This window comes from Geotrypetes seraphini, chromosome 2 (assembly GCF_902459505.1).
Source record: "Geotrypetes seraphini chromosome 2, aGeoSer1.1, whole genome shotgun sequence".
Classification (NCBI taxonomy): Eukaryota; Metazoa; Chordata; class Amphibia; order Gymnophiona; family Dermophiidae; genus Geotrypetes; species Geotrypetes seraphini.
The window spans coordinates 523,349,558-523,369,028 of NC_047085.1; the positions used below are offsets into that span (position 1 = coordinate 523,349,558).

The 19,471-nt window shown below is 47.8% G+C and overlaps 1 protein-coding gene across 2 annotated transcripts in view; it reads left to right on the forward strand.

Annotated features, from left to right (window-relative positions):
• The first annotated feature begins 7,369 nt into the window (after positions 1-7,369).
• The window catches only part of LOC117354743 (zinc finger protein 160-like), a 29,455-nt gene continuing 17,353 nt past the window's right edge, over positions 7,370-19,471 (forward strand). For both annotated transcript variants that reach the window (XM_033932688.1, XM_033932689.1), the window contains exons 1-2: positions 7,370-7,442; positions 10,361-10,487. In XM_033932688.1, the coding sequence (XP_033788579.1) occupies positions 7,416-7,442; positions 10,361-10,487 (154 nt within the window). In that variant the 5' untranslated portion in view covers positions 7,370-7,415. The remainder of the gene's footprint in view (positions 7,443-10,360; positions 10,488-19,471) is intronic.

Genomic DNA, 19,471 nt, shown 5'->3' on the forward strand with positions numbered 1-19,471 from the left:
TCTGATGGATTCTTCTGTTCTAAGTTAATATTTGGAGCAGAATGTAGTCAATTTTGTTAACTGAGTCAAGCTCTTCTTGTAAGAGATGAATTGGTATATAAAATTAAAGATTGGATTGGATTAAATTCCCAGCAATAAACACATGCAGTGGGGTTAGACTAAGGCGACCTTACTTTGACAGTTGTTTTTTTAAGGAAATATCTAAGGGAAACATCTGGGCTTTACGTCCTCTTTTCAGGCCCTGCCCTGGCCGTCTATTGTGGAATTCTTCCTGTCAACAATTCCGTTTCGATCCTGCAATTCAGCTTTTCTCAAGTCGCCCTTTCTTCACACGGCAGCTACATAACAGCCTATAATACTTTGTCTCATTATTTTGATTTCATGAAATGACCTTTTCCTTTGACGCTATAAAATGGGCCCCAGTGTGGAATCCATGGTGTAGCGAGGGTGACAGCTGCCCCTTCCCTTCCCCTTTAACATAGTAACATAGTAACATAGTAGATGACGGCAGATAAAGACCCGAATGGTCCATCCAGTCTGCCCAACCTGATTCAATTTAAAATTTTTTTTTTTTTTTTTTTTCTTCTTAGCTATTTCTGGGCGAGAATCCAAAGCTTTACCCGGTACTGTGCTTGGGTTCCAACTGCCGAAATCTCTGTTAAGACTTACTCCAGCCCATCTACACCCTCCCAGCCATTGAAGCCCTCCCCTGCCCATCCTCCTCCAAACGGCCATACACAGACACAGACCGTACAAGTCTGCCCAGTAACTGGCCTAGTTCAATCTTTAATATTATTTTCTGATTCTAAATCTTCTGTGTTCATCCCACGCTTCTTTGAACTCAGTCACAGTTTTACTCTCCACCACCTCTCCCGGGAGCGCATTCCAGGCATCCACCACCCTCTCCGTAAAGTAGAATTTCCTAACATTGCCCCTGAATCTACCACCCCTCAACCTCAAATTATGTCCTCTGGTTTTACCATTTTCCTTTCTCTGGAAAAGATTTTGTTCTACGTTAATACCCTTTAAGTATTTGAACGTCTGAATCATATCTCCCCTGTCTCTCCTTTCCTCTAGGGTATACATATTCAGGGCTTCCAGTCTCTCCTCATATGTCTTCTGGTGCAAGCCTCCTATCATTTTCGTCGCCCTCCTCTGGACCGCCTCAAGTCTTCTTACGTCTTTCGTCAGATACGGTCTCCAAAACTGAACACAATACTCCAAGTGGGGCCTCACCAATGACCTGTACAGGGGCATCAACACCTTCTTTCTTCTACTGACTACGCCTCTCTTTATACAGCCCAGAATCCTTCTGGCAGCAGCCACTGCCTTATCACACTGTTTTTTCGCCTTTAGATCTTCGGACACTATCACCCCAAGGTCCCTCTCCCCGTCCGTGCATATCAGCTTCTCTCCTCCCAGCATATACGGTTCCTTCCTATTATTAATCCCCAAATGCATTACTCTGCATTTCTTTGCAATGAATTTTAGTTGCCAGGCATTAGACCATTCCTCTAACTTTTGCAGATCCTTTTTCATATTTTCCACTCCCTCTTCGGTGTCTACTCTGTTACAAATCTTGGTATCATCTGCAAAAAGGCACACTTTTCCTTCTAACCCTTCAGCAATGTCACTTACATACATATTGAACAGGATTGGCCCCAGCACCGAACCCTGAGGGACTCCACTAGTCACCTTTCCTTCCTTCGAGCGACTTCCATTAACCACCACCCTCTGGCGTCTGTCCGACAGCCAGTTTCTGACCCAGTTCACCACTTTGGGTCCTAACTTTAGCCCTTCAAGTTTGTTCACTGACGTCCAGCATTTCTCCCCCCCCCCCCCCCCCCCCCCCCCCCCCGCATTCCTGTCCTCCATGGGATCCGATAAGGCAGAACTCTTGCGCTCTTCGGGCCACCGGCAACATGAGTGAAGCTTTCTCTCTGCTACTGCTTCGCGCCTAAGCGGGACCAGGAAGCAATAGCAGAGGAAAAGCTTCCAGACGCAGAAGGCAGCGTGTCTACTCACGCTGCCGGCAGCCCAAACAATGACAGAGCCACTGCAGTGATGGATCCCCCCCAGATCCCCCATCTCTTCTTTTCCCAACTACCCTTTCATTTAGCCTCTCTTCCTCCTTCCCCCTTCCCCACCACTCCAGAGTTTATCATCTCTCCCTTTCTCTTCCCAGCTGCTCTCCTATCCAGTATCTCTATCCCTGCTCCCTGCACACCACCCCTTGGGTCCAACTTCTCTCTCTTTCTTTTCCCTTCCTCCATTCCATTCTCCACCATCTCTCTCCCTCTCCTCTGCTTCCAGACCCATTATTTCTTCCCCTTCACCTCCCCCCTCTTTCTTTGGACCCCCTCCCTCCATGTACTTCTAATAGCTACATAAGGGGGCCCCCCCCGAATGCCGGCATGTTTCCCCCATTTCTCCACCATCGGCTGGCATCCCCCTGGCCTTCCAGTCTCACTTTAAAAACTAATTACAAACTGCCGAGGATTGCCGGTCCTGTAGCGATTCTAGCAGGTTCGCCGCACATTCCCTCTGTCGCGGTCTATCCCAGACCAAAACAGGATGTAATTTCAGAGGAGGGGTGGGACCGCGGCAGAGGGAACGTGTGGTGAAGGACCCCGTCAACCTGCTAGAATTACTACAGCACCAGCGATCCTCTGCAGTCCGTAATTAGTTTTTAAAGTGAGACCGGGAGACCAGGGGGACGCTGGATGACGGTGGAGAGAAGGGGGAAACATGCTGGCCTTTGAGGGCCCCCTAAAGCCGAAGGGCCAAGGGTAATGTGTCACCATAATATTGGGGGTGTTCAGGCATTCAAAGCGTTGGCGCCTAAGCCCCTATGCAGCACTTACTGACACCCCCACCATGATCTCTGACAAACCATCGGGGCCTCCTAAAGCAGGAGCAGCAGCGGCAATGGACGGCCAGCTGCTACTATTTGGGTTTTTGCCAGGTACTTGTGACTTGGATTGGTCTTCGTGAAGACGAGATACTGGACTGGATGAACCATTGGACTGATCCAGTAAGGCTATTCTTATGAGCGCTCAGATCAGGCTTTTCGTGGCCACTCCTGCTTTAGGAAGCCCAAAGGTATGTCAGGTTCACCGGGGGTGGGGGGAGGGTTGGTCACTGAATCGGTGAGCTCATAAGAACATAAGAATTGCCACTGCTGGGTCAGACCAGTGGTCCATCGTGCCCAGCAGTCGTCCCGCGGCGGCCCCTAGGTCAAGGACCTGAGCCCTAACTGAGTCTAGCCTAACCTGCGTCCGTTCTGGTTCAGCAGGAACCTGTCCAACCTTGTCTTGAATCCCTGGAGAGTGTTTTCCCCTATGACAGCCTCCGGGAGAGCGTTCCAGTTCTCTACCACTCTCTGGGTGAAGAAGAACTTCCTTACGTTTGTACGGAATCGATCCCCTTTTAACTTTAGAGAGTGCCCTCTCATTCTCCCTACCTCAGAGAGGGTGAACAACCTGTCTTTATCTACTAAGTCTATTCCCTTCAGTACCTTGAATGTTTCGATCATGTCCCCTCAATTTTTTATGACAACAAATTGATTTGCCAAAGTGACTTGGTGAATCAGGCAACACTAATATTTTGCTCAGTTATACCACTTAAAAGTACTGGAGCATTAATGTCTGCCAATATTCTCTTGTACGGACTGTTATCAACTGTGGAACTGCTAAGCTCAGGGAGAGGTTCAGATAAATTGGCCTTTTGTTCCGGCCTATGCATAGGAGACACATGAAGGGGGTCAAGTGCACGTTGTGTGAGAGAAGGGTCACTCAGACCCTCTGTCTTAATTAGTGACCCATTTGTGAAGTTCAGGCCCAGATGAACTAAAGTCAGCGATGGTCGTTAAACCAGTTTTGACTGCTGTAGCGATGATCGAATTTACTGACCTGATGCACAAAACGGCTCATCTAGTGTTTTTCCCCTCAATCATCCAGTTTCCGATCTGGCCATACAAATCAGCTCCTCAATATTAAAACTCCATGCAAACTACCTGAGCGATTGATGTACTAATATCGCTTGGCGATGCACTCGCTTACCTGTCCTACCAGCACTTTTGTTTGAATGGGCACAGATGCTATGCAGGTGTTACATATGCACAATATCTGCCCCATTAAAAAATGAAGAAAAAAGCACCCCCCCCCCCCCATGATGGCCCTCCCTGACGTCTCCTTGATGAACCAGCTCCAGGAACCGACCTCTCCACCCACGAACCATTGAAAACCATCAGGAGGAATATCCACTTCCTCCTGCCAACGGGGGCCCCCCCATGCCAGGCCCCTCCCTGAACCACCCCCTACCCTTCCCCCCAAAAAAGGCAGGAGTAATGCCCACTCCCTCCTGCCACCAGATGTTCCCCTGACCCCCCCCAGTACCTATGTGTGAAAGAAGCAGGGGAGAGGCTTGGTCCCTCCTGACACAAAATGGCGGGCCTTCTCCTCCTCAGTGCATCATGTGATGCACAGGGAGGGGCTTAAGGCTCTGATTGGCTCAGATGCCTAAGGCCCCTCCCAAGGGGTGGGGGAAGGAGTGGGGGGCGCCCCCACCAAGATGGCGATCAGGGTGGATCACCCCACCGCCCCCCTTACTACTTAACGGTATCCACCCAAGGGTTCTGAAGGAACTAAGACAAGAAATAGCGGGCACAATCCAGCATGTTTGCAACCTATCCTTGAAAACTGGTGAGGTACCAGAGGACTGGAAATTGGCGAATGTCACACCTATCTTCAAGAAGGGATCGAGGGGTGACCCCGGGAACTACAGGCCAGTGAGCCTGACTTCAATTATAGGGAAGATGGTGGAAGCTATGATCAAGGACGGCATTTGCGAGCACATCGAGAAGAATGACCTATTGAGAACAAGCCAGCACGGATTCTGTAAGGGAAGGTCGTGCCTAACGAACCTTCTGTACTTCTTTGAGGGAATAAGCAGTCCGGTGGACAATGGGGAACTCATAGACATCATTTACCTCGATTTTCAAAAGGCTTTCGACAAGGTGCCACATGAAAGGCTGCTTAAGAAGCTGTGGAACCACGGGGTGGGAGAGGATGTGCACAGATGGATCAAGCACTGGTTGTCGGGCAGACTGCAGAGGGTCGGAGTTAAGGGTCAATATTCTGACTGGCGGGAAGTCACAAGCGGTGTACCACAGGGGTCGGTGCTGGGGCCGTTACTCTTTAACATATTTATCAATGACCTGGAAAAGGAGGCAAAGTGCGAGGTTATAAAATTTGCAGACGATACCAAACTGTGCGGCAGAGTTAGGTCCAGGGAGGAGTGTGAGGACCTACAAAGGGACCTGGACAAACTGGAAGACTGGGCAAACAAATGGCAAATGCGCTTTAACGTGGAAAAATGCAAGGTCATGCATATAGGGAAAAAGAACCCGTTGTTCAACTACAAATTGGGGGGGGCATTGTTGGGAGACAGCAGTCTTGAGAGAGACTTGGGTGTGCTGGTGGATGCATCACTGAAGCCATCTGCACAGTGCGCAGCAGCCTCGAAAAAAGCCAACAGGATGCTGGGCATCATAAAGAGGGGCATAACAACCAGGACGCGGGAAATCATCATGCCATTGTATCGAGCGATGGTGTGTCCGCATCTGGAATACTGCGTTCAATATTGGTCGCCGTACCTCAGGAAGGACATGGCGGTACTTGAGAGAGTCCAAGGGAGAGCAACGAAACCGGTAAGAGGGCTGGAACACTGCCCATACGCTGAGAGGTTGGATAGGCTGGGGCTCTTCTCTCTGGAAAAGAGGAGGCTCAGGGGAGATATGATAGAGACCTTCAAGATCATGAGGGGCATAGAGAGGGTGGATAGGGACAGATTCTTCAGACTGAAGGGGACAACAGGTACGAGGGGGCATTCGGAGAAACTGAAGGGAGATAGGTTCAAAACAAATGCAAGGAAGTTTTTTTTCACCCAAAGGGTCGTGGACACTTGGAATGCGCTACCGGAGGAAGTGATCAGGCAGAGTACGGTACAGGGATTCAAACAGGGATTGGACGGATTCCTGAGGGATAAAGGGATCGTGGGATACTGAGGGAGGTGCTGGGATGCAATACAAGTATAGAAAGCTAACCAGGTAATAAGTATGGAAACCCAACCAAGTCGTGAATGTGCAAGACCGGAGGGCTAGGACTTCGATAGGAAGGCAGGACTTCAATGGGAAACCAAGGTGGCAAGGGAGCCCCCTCTGGTGATACAGACAGGTCGTGACCTGTTTGGGCCGCCGCGGGAGCGGACTGCTGGGCGGGATGGACCTGTGGTCTGACCCGGCGGAGGCACTGCTTATGTTCTTAACACTGATTGCCAGAGCTATATGTATAGAGGTAGGCAGCTGCTTAGAGAAATTCTCTGCCAGCTTCCACAAAACAATTACCCAGAGAGAAACAGGTGATTTCTCCCTCCTCCAATCTACTCCCTTCCCCGTCTCAGCCAACTCCTTTCTATCTTCCTCTAGTCTACACTGAATCTTTCAAAGCAACCAATAGGAGGTCTTTGCCCTTGGCAGTGGGAGGAATCCACACCATGTGCCCGTTGCCATGACACATATAAATCAAAAGATTATCCTTGGGGTTGGTGGGGGCATTTTGATTATACAAGTTTTTTCTACACATGATCTGCTTTTTTCTCACTGTTTCCGTCCTAGGAAAGACTACAGCTCCCAGAGTGCACTGGGACATCGCTACAGAGTAATTTCTCCCAGAAAGACATAACTCCACATAATACTCCAGGAAAATATTTATAAAACCAATGGGAGGAAATAATTTTTCACTCAGACAATAGTTAAGATCTGGAACACGGTGCCAGCGGTTGTGGTAAGAGCAGCTAGAGTAGCTGGTTTTAAGAAAGGTTTGGACAAGTTCCTGGAGGAAAAGCCCATAGTCTGTTATTGAGAAAGACACGGGGGAAGCCACGTCTTGCCCTGGATCGGTAGCATGGAATATTGCTACTCTTTGGGTTTTGGCCAGGGACTAGTGACCTGGATTGGCCACCGTGAGAACGGGCTACTGGGTTTGATGGACCATTGGGCTGACCCAGTAAGGCTATTCTTAGGTTCTTAATACACAAAGTCGAGTTTTCTTATTTTTTGTTTAGGGGACTGTGAACCTCTCACCTGTTCTCTACATTTTAACTCCTGACTGCAGTTCATTGGACTGTTTTAGTCCTCTGTCAGAATTTTTAGTGACTCCTCTAAGCATTAGCACAGCCCTTCTCAGGCACTACAGTCCATTCACAGGGCCGGGGGAGGTCTCTCAGTCAACAGTTTCACCCACCTCTTCCTTCCTGAACAAAAAAGCTGATCACTGGCATCCAGAGAATCCCTTCCATTGCAGCCCAAGCAGAAAGCCAGGACCGGAGCTGGTGCTGTGGAGAAGGGCAGGAGGATGGCCGCAGGGTTTTCTGCTCAGAAGGTAGGAGAGAGACTGGCAGGAGGTGGGCAGCACGGGATGAAGAAGAAGAAAGGAGTCTGGCACTGCTCCCTCCACTCCCCAGGCTCTTCTTCCTCCACTCCCCAGGCTCTTCTTCCCCAGGCTCTTCTTCCTCATTCTCCTCCTGCGTTACGACAATCTCACTTTCTGCTTCCTGGCACTGCTCCCTCCACTCCCCAGACTCTTCTTCCTCGTTCTCCTCCTGCTTTAGGACAATTTCACTTTCTGCTTCCTGGCACTGCTCCCTCCACTCCTCAGGCTCTTCTTCCTCATTCTCCTCCTGCTTTAGGACAATTTCACTTTCTGCTTCCTGGCACTGCTCCCTCCACTCACCAGACTCTTCTTCCTCGTTCTCCTCCTGCTTTAGGACAATTTCACTTTCTGCTTCCTGGCACTGCTCCCTCCACTCCTCAGGCTCTTCTTCCTCATTCTCCTCCTGCTTTAGGACAATTTCACTTTCTGCTTCCTGGCACTGCCACCCTCCACTCCCCAGGCTCTTCTTCCTCATTCTCCTCCTGCTTTAGGACAATTTCACTTTCTGCTTCCTGGCACTGCTCCCTCCACTCCTCAGGCTCTTCTTCCTCATTCTCCTCCTGCTTTAGGACAATCTCCTGGCACTGCTCCCTCCACTCCAGACTCTTCTTCCTCATTCTCCTTCTGCTTTAGGACAATCTCACTTTCTGCTTCCTGACACTGCTCCCTCCACTCCCCAGGCTCTTCTTCTTCATTCTCCTCCTGCTTTAGGACAATCTCACTTTCTGCTTCCTGGCACTGCTCCATTCACTCCCCGGGCTCTTCTTCCTCATTCTCCTACTTCTTTAGGATACGCTCACTTTCTGCTTCCTGGCACTGCTCCATCCACTCCCCAGGGTCTTCTTCCTCATTCTCCTCCTGCTTTACGACAATCTCACTTTCTGCTTCCTGGCACTGCTCCCTCCACTCCCCAGACTCTTCTTCCTCGTTCTCCTCCTGCTTTAGGACAATTTCACTTTCTGCTTCCTGGCACTGCTCCCTCCACTCCTCAGGCTCTTCTTCCTCATTCTCCTCCTGCTTTAGGACAATCTCCTGGCACTGCTCCCTCCACTCCAGACTCTTCTTCCTCATTCTCCTCCTGCTTTAGGACAATCTCACTTTCTGCTTCCTGGCACTGCTCCATTCACTCCCCGGGCTCTTCTTCCTCATTCTCCTACTTCTTTAGGATACGCTCACTTTCTGCTTCCTGGCACTGCTCCATCCACTCCCCAGGGTCTTCTTCCTCATTCTCCTCCTGCTTTAGGATGCACTCACTTTCTGCTTCCTGACACTGCTCCCTCTACTGCCCAGGCTCTTCTTCCTCATTCTCCTCCTGCTTTAAGATGCTCTCCAAGAGCAAAGGCTGGAACAAGCTGGGCGTATAGAGGTGAAAGATGATATCTTCAGTCTTACAGGGCCCTCAGTAACCAGAGGACACTCGCTGAAAATCAGGGGAGGGAAATTTCAGGGTGATGCGAGGAAGTACTTCTTCACTGAAAGGGTGGTAGATCATTGGAACGAGCTGCCTCAGAGGGTGATTGAGGCCAGCAGCGTGCTAGATTTCAAGAGAAAATGGGATATTCATGTGGGATCTCTAGGAGAGTAAGAATCAGGGAGTGGGTCATTGGTATGGGCAGACTCGATGGGCTATAGCCCTTTTCTGCCGTCAATTTCTATGTTTCTATGTTTCTGTGTTTAAGCTCTATAACATTCTGAGTGTTTCCCTGTGTCCTTGAATAGAGAATGACATGGGGAGAAAATTTGTCCCCATCTTCGCCCCGTCTCCATGAGCTCGTCCCTGCCCCGTGTCTGCAAGCTCGGTCCCTACCCCCGCCCTGTCCCTGTAAACCATCTGATTCCATCCATACAAGCCTCGAATACTTTTATACTGAACTTATTTTATTAAAGTATAAAAAGAAACAATATTTTGTACAATTGTCATTTTATAAATCAAAGTTCTGGCTGCCAAACTAGAGAAAGAGATGTTCAGCTGGCAGTGCTTTGTTTGTAGATGTTTATCAACACAACTAATATACTACTTTATCCTAAAGCAAAAAAAATAAAAGAAATAGAATTTTTTTTTTCTACTTTTGTTGTCTGGTTTCTGCTTTCTTCATCTTCTCGTCATTCTTTTCCTTTCATCCACTGTCTGCCTTCTCTCTGCCTCTTCCATATGCTCTGTTACTGTACCTCTCCCTTCCATCTCTCCCTCCACCCCTCTCCTCAATTGGTCTGGCACCCATCTTCTTCCCTCCGCTCCCCCCATAGTCTGGCATCTTTGTCTTCTTCCCTTCCCTCTCCCAGAAGGATTTTAGCATCTCTCTCCTCCTTTCCTCCCTTCAGATCTGGTATCTGTCTCCCCAATCCAGCATGTGCCTTTATTTCTTTATCCCCTCCTTCCATCTAGTTCCCTTCAGTGTCTATTCCACTCTCTCCTACCCACTTACGTTCAGCATCTTCTCCCCTCTCTCTCTTCCCCATTTCCCTTCAGAGTCTTCTCCCCACTCTCTCTTCCCCATTTCTATCTTCTTCCCACTCTCTCTTCCCCATTCCTGTCTTCTTCCTACTCTCTCTTCCCCATTTCCTTTCAGCATCTGTTCATTTCCATCACCACCCCTCTCTCCAGCGAAGGTAGGTGGAAGGGAGGGAGATGCCCGGATGGTGGCGATTGTTAGGAAGGAGGGAAAGGGCTGCTGGACTGCACGCTTGGTGACCGTGTGCATGCCCTCCCTTAACTGCGGAGACAAGGCCATTCACCGCTTCATGGGGTGACCAATTTTTTTTCTCACACCGTTTCAGTGGGTTACCTGTACTAGCTGCGGCTAGCCATGGGTAACAGCCACTGTGTCATTCTCTAGCCTTGACTATGTTTCTGGTTTGTCTTTCAGATGCGGGTGACATTTGAGGACGTCGCTGTCTCTTTCTCCCAGGAGGAGTGGGAGTATTTAGATGAAGAGCAGAAGGAGCTTTACTGGGAGGTGATGAAGGAGAATTATAAAACTGTGATATCTCTAGGTAAGGATTGCATGATCTCTGGTTTTATCAGACACAGGGGCTGATTGGCTGAGGGTCATTCTTGACTTTTCCTCTGATTGCTGTGTATCTGTTTCGGTACCGGAGACTGGATCTTTATGCCTGAATCCAGCCCTTTCCCAGCATTTATTTGTCTGTGCTGAGATCAGAAAGTTCAGAGCAGATTTCCTCCTATTCCCCATGTTTAAACCCTTCACAAACAGAATAATACGAGTATGTTCCTGGCACAGTGTCTAATTTTTAGACTGTTTCCAGGCTTTTGTCTTTTCTTTATTTCATTATTACTACTTATCACTTATATAGTGCTGAAAGGTGTATGCAACGTTGTACATTTTGACATTTATAGATGGTCCCTGCTCTGAAGAGCTTACAATCGAACTTGGACAGACATGACATATAGGGTTGGGGATGCAGAACCCAAGGTGAGAGAAGTTAGTAGTTGAAAGCACTCTCAAAGAGGTGGGCTGACATTTATAGAGGGTCCCTGCTCTGAAGAGCTTACGATCTAATTTGGACAGACATGACATAGAGGGTTGAGGATGCAGGACCCAAGGTGAGTGGAGTTAGGAGTCGAGAGCACTCTTGAAGAGGTTGGCTGACATTTATAGAGGGTCCCTTCTCTGAAGAGCTTACAGTTTAACTTGGACAGACAGACATGACATAGAGGGTTGGGGATGCAGAACCCAAGGTGAGAGGAGTTAGGAGTTGAAAGCACTCTCAAAGTGGTGGACTTTTAACTAGGCCTTGAACACTTCCAGAAACGGAGCCCGCCTTAGAGATACGGGCAGCTTGTTCCAAGCATATGGCACAGCAAGGCAGAAGGGACGGAGTCTGGAGTTGGCAGTTGAAGAGAAGGGCACAGAAAGGAGGGTCTTACCAGCTGAGTGGAGCTCATGGTGGGGGGGATCATAGGGGGAGATAAGTGAAGACAGATAGTGGGGGGCAGCTGAGTGAAAAGTAACTCGTTGTATTGATAGTTACGTAAAAATGTCATTGATTTCAGTGACTAGCGTTACTGTAACTAGTTACTACCCAGCACTGTTTAAAGAGCAAAACCACAATCTTAAACTGTATCCTCCAAACAACTGGAAGTGAACGTAAATCAGCCAGAAGTGGGGACCTGCATGACAAACCCCCAATTACATGTGGAGCTGCATTCTGGCCTATCTGCAATGGTCAAATATATACGGGAATTCAATCGTGTATATCAAACTATATGTGAAAACGTATTGAAAATACTGTTTTGATAACATAGGATCATTCATGCCACATTAACACAAAACACTTATTAACATCAATGAAAGAAATTATAAAACGACGGAGAAAAATAAACCTCAAGTGTGAGAGGCCGGGACTACACAAGTACCCGAGTCTACTCACATCATCACTGGTTTATAAAAAAACTCCGTGTACATTTATATAAATACTTATTCATTCATACTCAATAACCTCTTAAGAGTTTTCAAAAACTTTTTCAAAAGTGTTTCAGAATAATATATAAAGAGACATATTCATGGCATGAACCAGATCCCAAACTAATAACAAACAGCACGAGGGCCACAGCTCAAGTAAACAGGTGTATGCAATTGTTGAGGCATGGAAATTTGGAGCACAAGAATGAGAACAAGCAACAACTCATCTGAAAATACGGAGTGTCCCAAACGATTCTCAGTCCTTTATCCCGACAGAAAAGTCTTTCTGTTTCGCCTGAAAGGCTACTTCAGGGGAGAAATCCAATGTCCAAAAATCTCCTGCTTTTTCCAACGCCACAATTGTAAAGCTGGCTCCTCTCAAGATAGTTCTATCTGCAATGGTGCCATCTGGTAATGTAGGCCAGAGTTTTGAAGGCGTCCAAAGTCATTTCCAACCTTCACTACGCCTCCTTTGACCTTGGGCGCTGCTAGGCAGCTCTTTAGGTCTGTTTTTGGCGTGCTTACATTTTTTTAAACGATACTTTAATTGTTTTTTAATTGGTACAGTTAATTACTGCGCTGTTTGAACCAATTAAAGCAATTAACTTAGGGAACGGTAGGGCACTTCCCTTTTCACGCCAGCTGTAGCGGTAACAGCTCTCATGCACACAGAATTCCTATGAGTGTCGAAGCTGTTACCACTGTGACCGGCGCTAAAACCCACGCTACGGTTATAGCGCTGTTTGCCGAATCCAGGCCTAAGAGTCTTCTGGGGGTAATCCTAGAGTCCAAAACTTTGCGCGGCCTAACATTAGTTGGAGAAAGCAAATCTCGGAGTCTAGCCACAGCCCTGGGCTCCTAATCACAGAGTGGAGAGGGATCACATGAAGAAACAGATGGCGCTCCCGGACCCGGACTGGCACGTTCAGACTCAAACAGCTCCGTGCTAGCCGGTCAGTAATAGCAGTCAAATCAGTTGACAATAAACGGAAGCCTCGGTCACGGTCGTGATGGCGTTGCTTTCGTCTATTACTGCTGCTCTGAAAACCTTTAAACTGTTGTGAACTTTATGCTTTGCAAAGGGGTTTTCTAGCCCATCCTCCCCAACGAGCTCAGACTGGGTTACATAAGATTTGCCGCTGCTGGGTCAGACCAGTGGTCCATCGTGCCCAGCAGCCCGCTCATGCGGCGCCCTTAGGTCAAAGACCAGTGCCCTATTTGAGTCTAGCCTTACCTGCGTATGTTCTGTTCCAGTAGGAACTTATCTAACCTTTTCTTGAATCCCTGGAGGTTGTTTTCCCCTATAACAGCCTCCGGAAGAGCCTTCCAGATTTCTACCACTCTCTGGGTGAAGAACTTCCTTACGTTTGTACGGAATCTTTACCCTTCTAACTTTAGCGAGTGCCCTCTCGTTCTCTTCACCTTGGAGAGGGTAAACAATCTCTCCTTCTCTACTAAGTCAATTCCCTTCAATATCTTGAATGTTTCGATCATGTCCCCTCTCATGCTCCTCTTTTCAAGGGAGAAGAGGCCCAGTTTCTCTAGCAACTCCCCCAGTCCCTTAACCATTTTTGTTGTTCTTCTCTAGACCCTTTCGAGTAGTACTATGTCCTTTTTCATGTACGGCGATCAGTGTTGGAACTTGCAAACAGTATTCCAGGTGTACCATTGCCCGGTATAACGGCATGATAACCTTTTCAGATCTGTTCATGATCCCCTTCTTAATCATTCTAGCATTCTGTTTGCCCTTTTTGCCACCACCGCGCATTGCGCGGATGGTTTCATTGACTTGTCTACAAGTACTCTCAAGTCTCTTTCCTGGGGAGGCGTTCTCCGAGTATAGCACCGGACATCCTGTAATCGTGCATATGATTTTTGTTACCAACATGCATCACCTTGCACTTATCCACATTGAACCTCATTTAATAATAATAATAATAACTTTATTTTTGTATACCGCAATGCCACAAAACAGTTCAGAGCGGTTTACAGGAGAAGAGACTGTACAAATGCAGCGAAGATACAGAGAGTTAGTTATCAAGTGTATAGTATAACCAGTAGCAATTACAAAATAATCCAATAACAATTACAAGGGAGTGCAGAAAGGGGATAGGAAAAACCGGGGAGATGAGGTATATAGGTAAGAAGGGAGAGGAAAGGGAAGGATTGAAGGCGGGGTCGAGTTTAGTAGTTTGGTCGGGAAGGAGGGAGTTAGAGAAATTTATCAAAGAGGTATGATTTGAAAGATTTCATGAAGGATAGGTAGGATGGGGCAAGAGAGATGAGGGTGGTCAAGCAGTCATTCCATTTGCCAGCTTGGAAAGAGAGGGTTTTGTCAAGTAATCTTGTAGATACATCCATTTGGAGAGGGGTAGACAAACAGGTGGGCTGGTTAGTACCTGGGAACACAAAGTGGCATGACAGGTATATCGGGGATGAGCCAGTTAGGGTTTTGAAGCAGAGGCAGGCGAATTTGAAGATGACCCTTGCTTCAAACCCTTGCCATTTCGCGGCCCATTCCTCAAGTGTATGTATGTCTCGTAGTAGGTCTTCGCAATCCTTCTGTGTCCTCACTACTCTGAATAACTTTGTATTGTTCGCAAATGTAATCACCTCACTTGTCGTGCCAATTTCTAGGTTCTTTATAAATATGTTGAAGAGCACAGGCACAAGCACCAAACCCTGCGGTACTCCACTCGTGACACTTTTCCAGTCCGAATATTGTCCATTCACCCACACACTCTGTTTCCTATCCGCCAACCAGTTTTTAATCCACGTGAGTATATCACCCTCGATTCCATGGCTCACAATTTTTCAAAGTAGACGTTCATGCGGGACCTTATCAAACACCTTCTGAAAATCTAGATATACGATGTTGACCCTTGTCTATCTGCCTGTTTACTCCCTCGAAGAAGTGTAATAAGTTTGTCAAGCAAGATCTTCCATTGTTGAAGCCATGCTGGCTGGTCCTCATCAGTTTGTGTCCGTCAAGGTAATCGATGATGCAGTCCTTTATCAGCGCTGCTACTATCTTTCCTGGTACCAAAGTCAGATTCACTGGTCTGTAGTTTCCCAGATCTCCCTTCGAACCTTTCTTGAAGATCGGCGTAACATTCGCCACCTTCCAATCTTCCGGAATCTTTCCTGATTTGATTGACAGATTGGCTATTAGTTGAAACAGTTCAGCTATAGTCCAATTCAGTTACTTGATTACCCTCGGGTGGATGCCGTCCAGTCCCGGGGATTTATAGTTCTTAAGCCTATCAATCTGCCTGCATACCTCTTCTAGACTGACCTTCAACCCTGCCAGTTTCCCATCTTCATTTTCTGTGTATAGCCTGTTGGCTTCTGGTATATTGGATATACCCTCTTCAGTAAATACAGACACAAAAAATGTGTTCAGTTTGTCGGCGATGGATTTGTCCTCCTTTAGTACTCCCTTTATTCCATGGTCATCTAACGGCCCCACTGCTTCCTTCTTGGGTTCTTTCCCCTTAATGTATTGAAAGAACAGCTTAAAGTTTTTGGCCTCCTTGACTATTTTTTCCTTGTAGTCTCTTTTGGCCCCTCTTACCGCCTTATGGCACCTGCTTTGATGTTGTTTGTGCTTTTTCCAGTTTTCATCCGTTTTTGTTCTTTTCCATTCCTTAAATGAAGTCTTATTGTCTCTGATTGCATTCTTCACTGCTAGTGAGCCACGCTGGTTCCATGTTCTTCTTCCTCTTGGAACCCTTGTTGATACGCAGTATATATAAATTTTGCGCCTCTGTGACTGTGTCCTTAAAAAGGGTTTATGCTTGCTCTAGAGTATTTACAGTGCTTATCCTCTTCCTCACCATGACTCTCATCCCTTTGTAGTTCCCTTTTTGGAAGTTCAGTGCCATGGCCATCGTTCTGAATCGATTTTTTTTTGTTCCTGTGTACAGGTTGAAGTGGATCATGTTGTGATCACTGTTTCCCTGCGTCCCTTCTACTTCTGTTCCTTGTGCCGGACCTCGTTGTCCATTTAGAAATAAGTCCAGAATTGCATTTTCTCTCGTATTTTCCATGACAAGTTGTTCCAGGAAGCAATCGCCTACAGCATCCAGGAACTTGGTCTCCTTACTGCAGTTGGTGTTGCCTAGGTTCCAATCTATCTCCAGATAATTGAAGTCACCCATGATAACTGTGTTGCTTCCCTTGCATTCGTGTTAATCTTGTCCATCATTTCTCCATCAGTCTCTTCGGACTGTCATGGGGGTCGGTAGTAGATACCGATCTTTGTATCGGTTCCATTTGTTCCTGGTATTTTGGCCCATAGAGACTCTACCTTATTGTTTGTTTCCGGCGTGTTCTGTCTGGTAGATACAAATCCCTTTTTTATGTATAGGGCAAAACCCCTACCTTCGGTAGCACAGTGTCCCAGACATTTTCCTCATTCCACTATGCTTTCATGATGCCGATAATGTCTAGGTTATCTTTTTGTGCCATAGCTTCCAAGTCCTCCATTTTATTCCATAAGCTCCTAGCGTTTGTGTACATACACTTAAGTTTGCGGCCTGTTACTTTCTTGAACTTTCTTCCTTCTTCTGTCTCCCTCGCTTCCATCCCTTTTGATCCGTTGGGATTTCTGTCTTGCCTATGATCCGGTGAGTCTTCCCTGCAATCTTCTTGCATGGTATCCTCTGGGCATACCTTTTCCCGAATCATCGACTCTTGGTCAACTGTTGGCTTTCCCCTTCTTCCTAGTTTAAAAACTTCTCAATTTCTCGCTTGATGTTGCTTGCAAGTAGCCTCGTTCTGTCTCCGCTGAGATGGAGTCCATCCTTCCTGTATAGCTTGCTCTTCCCCCAGAACGTCGTCCATTTGGGCACGAAGTGGAATCCTTCTTCCTCACACCAGCTCCTCATCTGTGCATTGAATGTTTGTAGTTCTGTCTGCCTCTTCCCATTAGCCCTGGGTACCGGCAAGATCTCCGAGAATGCTACCTTCAACGTTCTAATCTTCAGCTTCCTTCCTAACATCCGGAACTGGTCTTTCAGTGTTTTCCTGCTGTAGTTCCTGTTGCTCATGCTGTTTGTCCCAACGTGGATCACCACCGCCGTATCTCCCCCTTCCGCACTGTTGATGATCCAGTTGATGCGACTCACTATATCTTCCACCTTGGCTCCTGGTAGGCAGGTCACTAGCCGATCCTTTCTTCCTCCCGCTATGTGGCTGTCGACTTGTTGGATGATGGAGTACCCATGATGATTGCTGTCTGCTCTATCTTCTCTTGTCTCTCTTGCCGCAGGTCTGTGTCCTCGGTGCACTTCAATCTTTCCTCCTCCCAGCATTGGCTTGCACTGGACTCGTCTTCCCCCCGCTGTTGCCAGGTCCTGCTGCTGTGTAATCTAGTCCTTTCTTGTGATTGTTCTCCAGGTGGTCCTCACTCTCTGTGGGTGTATCTTGGCAGTTCCTCTGTTGTTGGTGATGTTCCACGGTCTCTCTATATGCCTCCTCAATGAACTTCTCTAACTCCCTGACTTCTTCTTCAATATTCCTTTCTTTCATGAAGTTTCCAGCCTCTCTGATCTCCTCCTCAACTGCTAGAAGTGCTTCTAGTTTTAATACTCTGCCCTCCAGTAGTCCGACTTGCTTCTTCAGGCCCTCCAGTTCCTCACATCGAGTGCATACAGTACATAAGACTGCCTCCCAGAGGGGAAGTAGTCATACATATGACAAATAGTGCAGAAAACAACATCCTGCTTCTATCTGCTGCTTCCATTGCTGTCGTAATCCTGATTTCTAGTCATTTCCCGAGTCAGGAGCCCTAATCCCGTGATTATATTCCCTCCTGATGACACATGGCGTGAAACTTGAGTCGAGGAACCGGGGTTTAGGCACCTTCAGGTGTGCATTACAGAGTCTATGGTGTTCTTCGGTTGATTTTGTTCACTTCTGCAACAGAGGAAGCTGTTCCACCGTCTCCAGATAAGTACAGCTTTTGATCTAGTTTCTGTATGTTAGACGATGCAATGTATGGCACTGTACCGTGGTTATGATGGTCCCAGCCATTTGAACACAACACTACAAGACACATAATTATTTGTTTAAGTAGATGAGTGATGGTTAAGAATAAGTTTTAGAGTGAAGATGTTCTATAAAAAAATATATGCAGCCTGTATGTAATACAACTTTGAATCTAATATAATAAAACGCCAGGCCGCACATGCGCACTTCCTATGTGTGTGCCGGTTTTCCGTGAGCTGTAGCAACACATAGGAAGTGCACATGCGCGGCATACGCTCTGTCCTGCTCCCTGTTGAAAGATGCAGTGTCTCCCTTACAGTAACTTTGCCGTCGCCGCCTCTCCGCTCTCTCTCTTCCTCCCCCTCCCCCCCGAGGCGGATGTCGACCGTGGCAGCCAAACCCGGCTTTTAAGTTGGGCACTGCTTCTCCTGTGGCGCGGCGGCCCGAGTCGGATGTTGGCAGCCTCCTTCCCTCCCCCCCAACCCGGGCAGAGGCGCAGCCGACAAACCTACCCGGAGCTGGAAACGAAACGCCGAGGTCATCTAGCTGTGGGAGGGGCGGATGGGAGGGTCAATGGGATCGGATGCACGGTGGCGGAGGCGGGGGAAGATGAAAACAGGCTGATCACCGGTTCTACTGCACAGGGGGGATGGGAGGGCGGTACAAATTTAAAGATGCTGCTCATTGGGTCTACTACACAGGGGGGATGGGAGGGAGGCAGGCAGGCTGGCTTCGGTGGTGGGGTTGGGTCAAAGTCTGGAAGGCAGTGAGGGGGACATAGGAAGGAGGCACTGGGGGGCACTAAGGACACAGGACAGAGGCACTTGGGGCACTAAGGACACGGGAAGGAGGCACTGGGGGCACTATGGACACAGGACGGATGCACTGGGACATGGGATGCACTAAGGACATGGGATGCATTAAGGCAGGGGTTTGCAACCTTTAAGACATAAAGAGCCACTTGGACCCGTTTTCGAAAAGAAAAAAAAAACTTGGAGCCGCAAAACCATTATAAAACAAATCTAACACTGCATATATTGTTTCTTATCTTAATGCTATATACAGGATCACTAAATTGAAAATAAAATCATTTTTCCTACCTTTGCTATTTGGTGATTTCATGAGTCTCTGGTTGCACTTTCTTCTTCTGACTGTGCATCCAATCTTTCTTCCTTTCTTTCAGCCTCCTGTATGTTTCCTCTCCTCCAGACCTCATTCTCTCCCCCAACTTTTTCTTTCTGTCTCCCTGTTCCCCCTTCTTTCTGTCTCCGTGCCCTCCCCCAAGCCACTCGGTTTGCTGCCACCGCAATCGGGGAACAGCCCCCAAGCCACCGCCGTCCCAAGCTTTCCCTGCAGAAGTGTTGCGCTGACCAGCATTCCGCTCCCTGACGTCAGTGCTGACGTAGGAGAGGAAGTTCCGGGCCAACAAGGCATTTCTCCTCATTCCATCCAGTCTGAGCCCCATCTCTCCTTGATCCAGCATTTCCCTTCTCTGTTTGTCAGAATTACCATTCCACCTATTTTCCAGCATCACCCTTCTTTGTGTCCATCTCACCTATATCC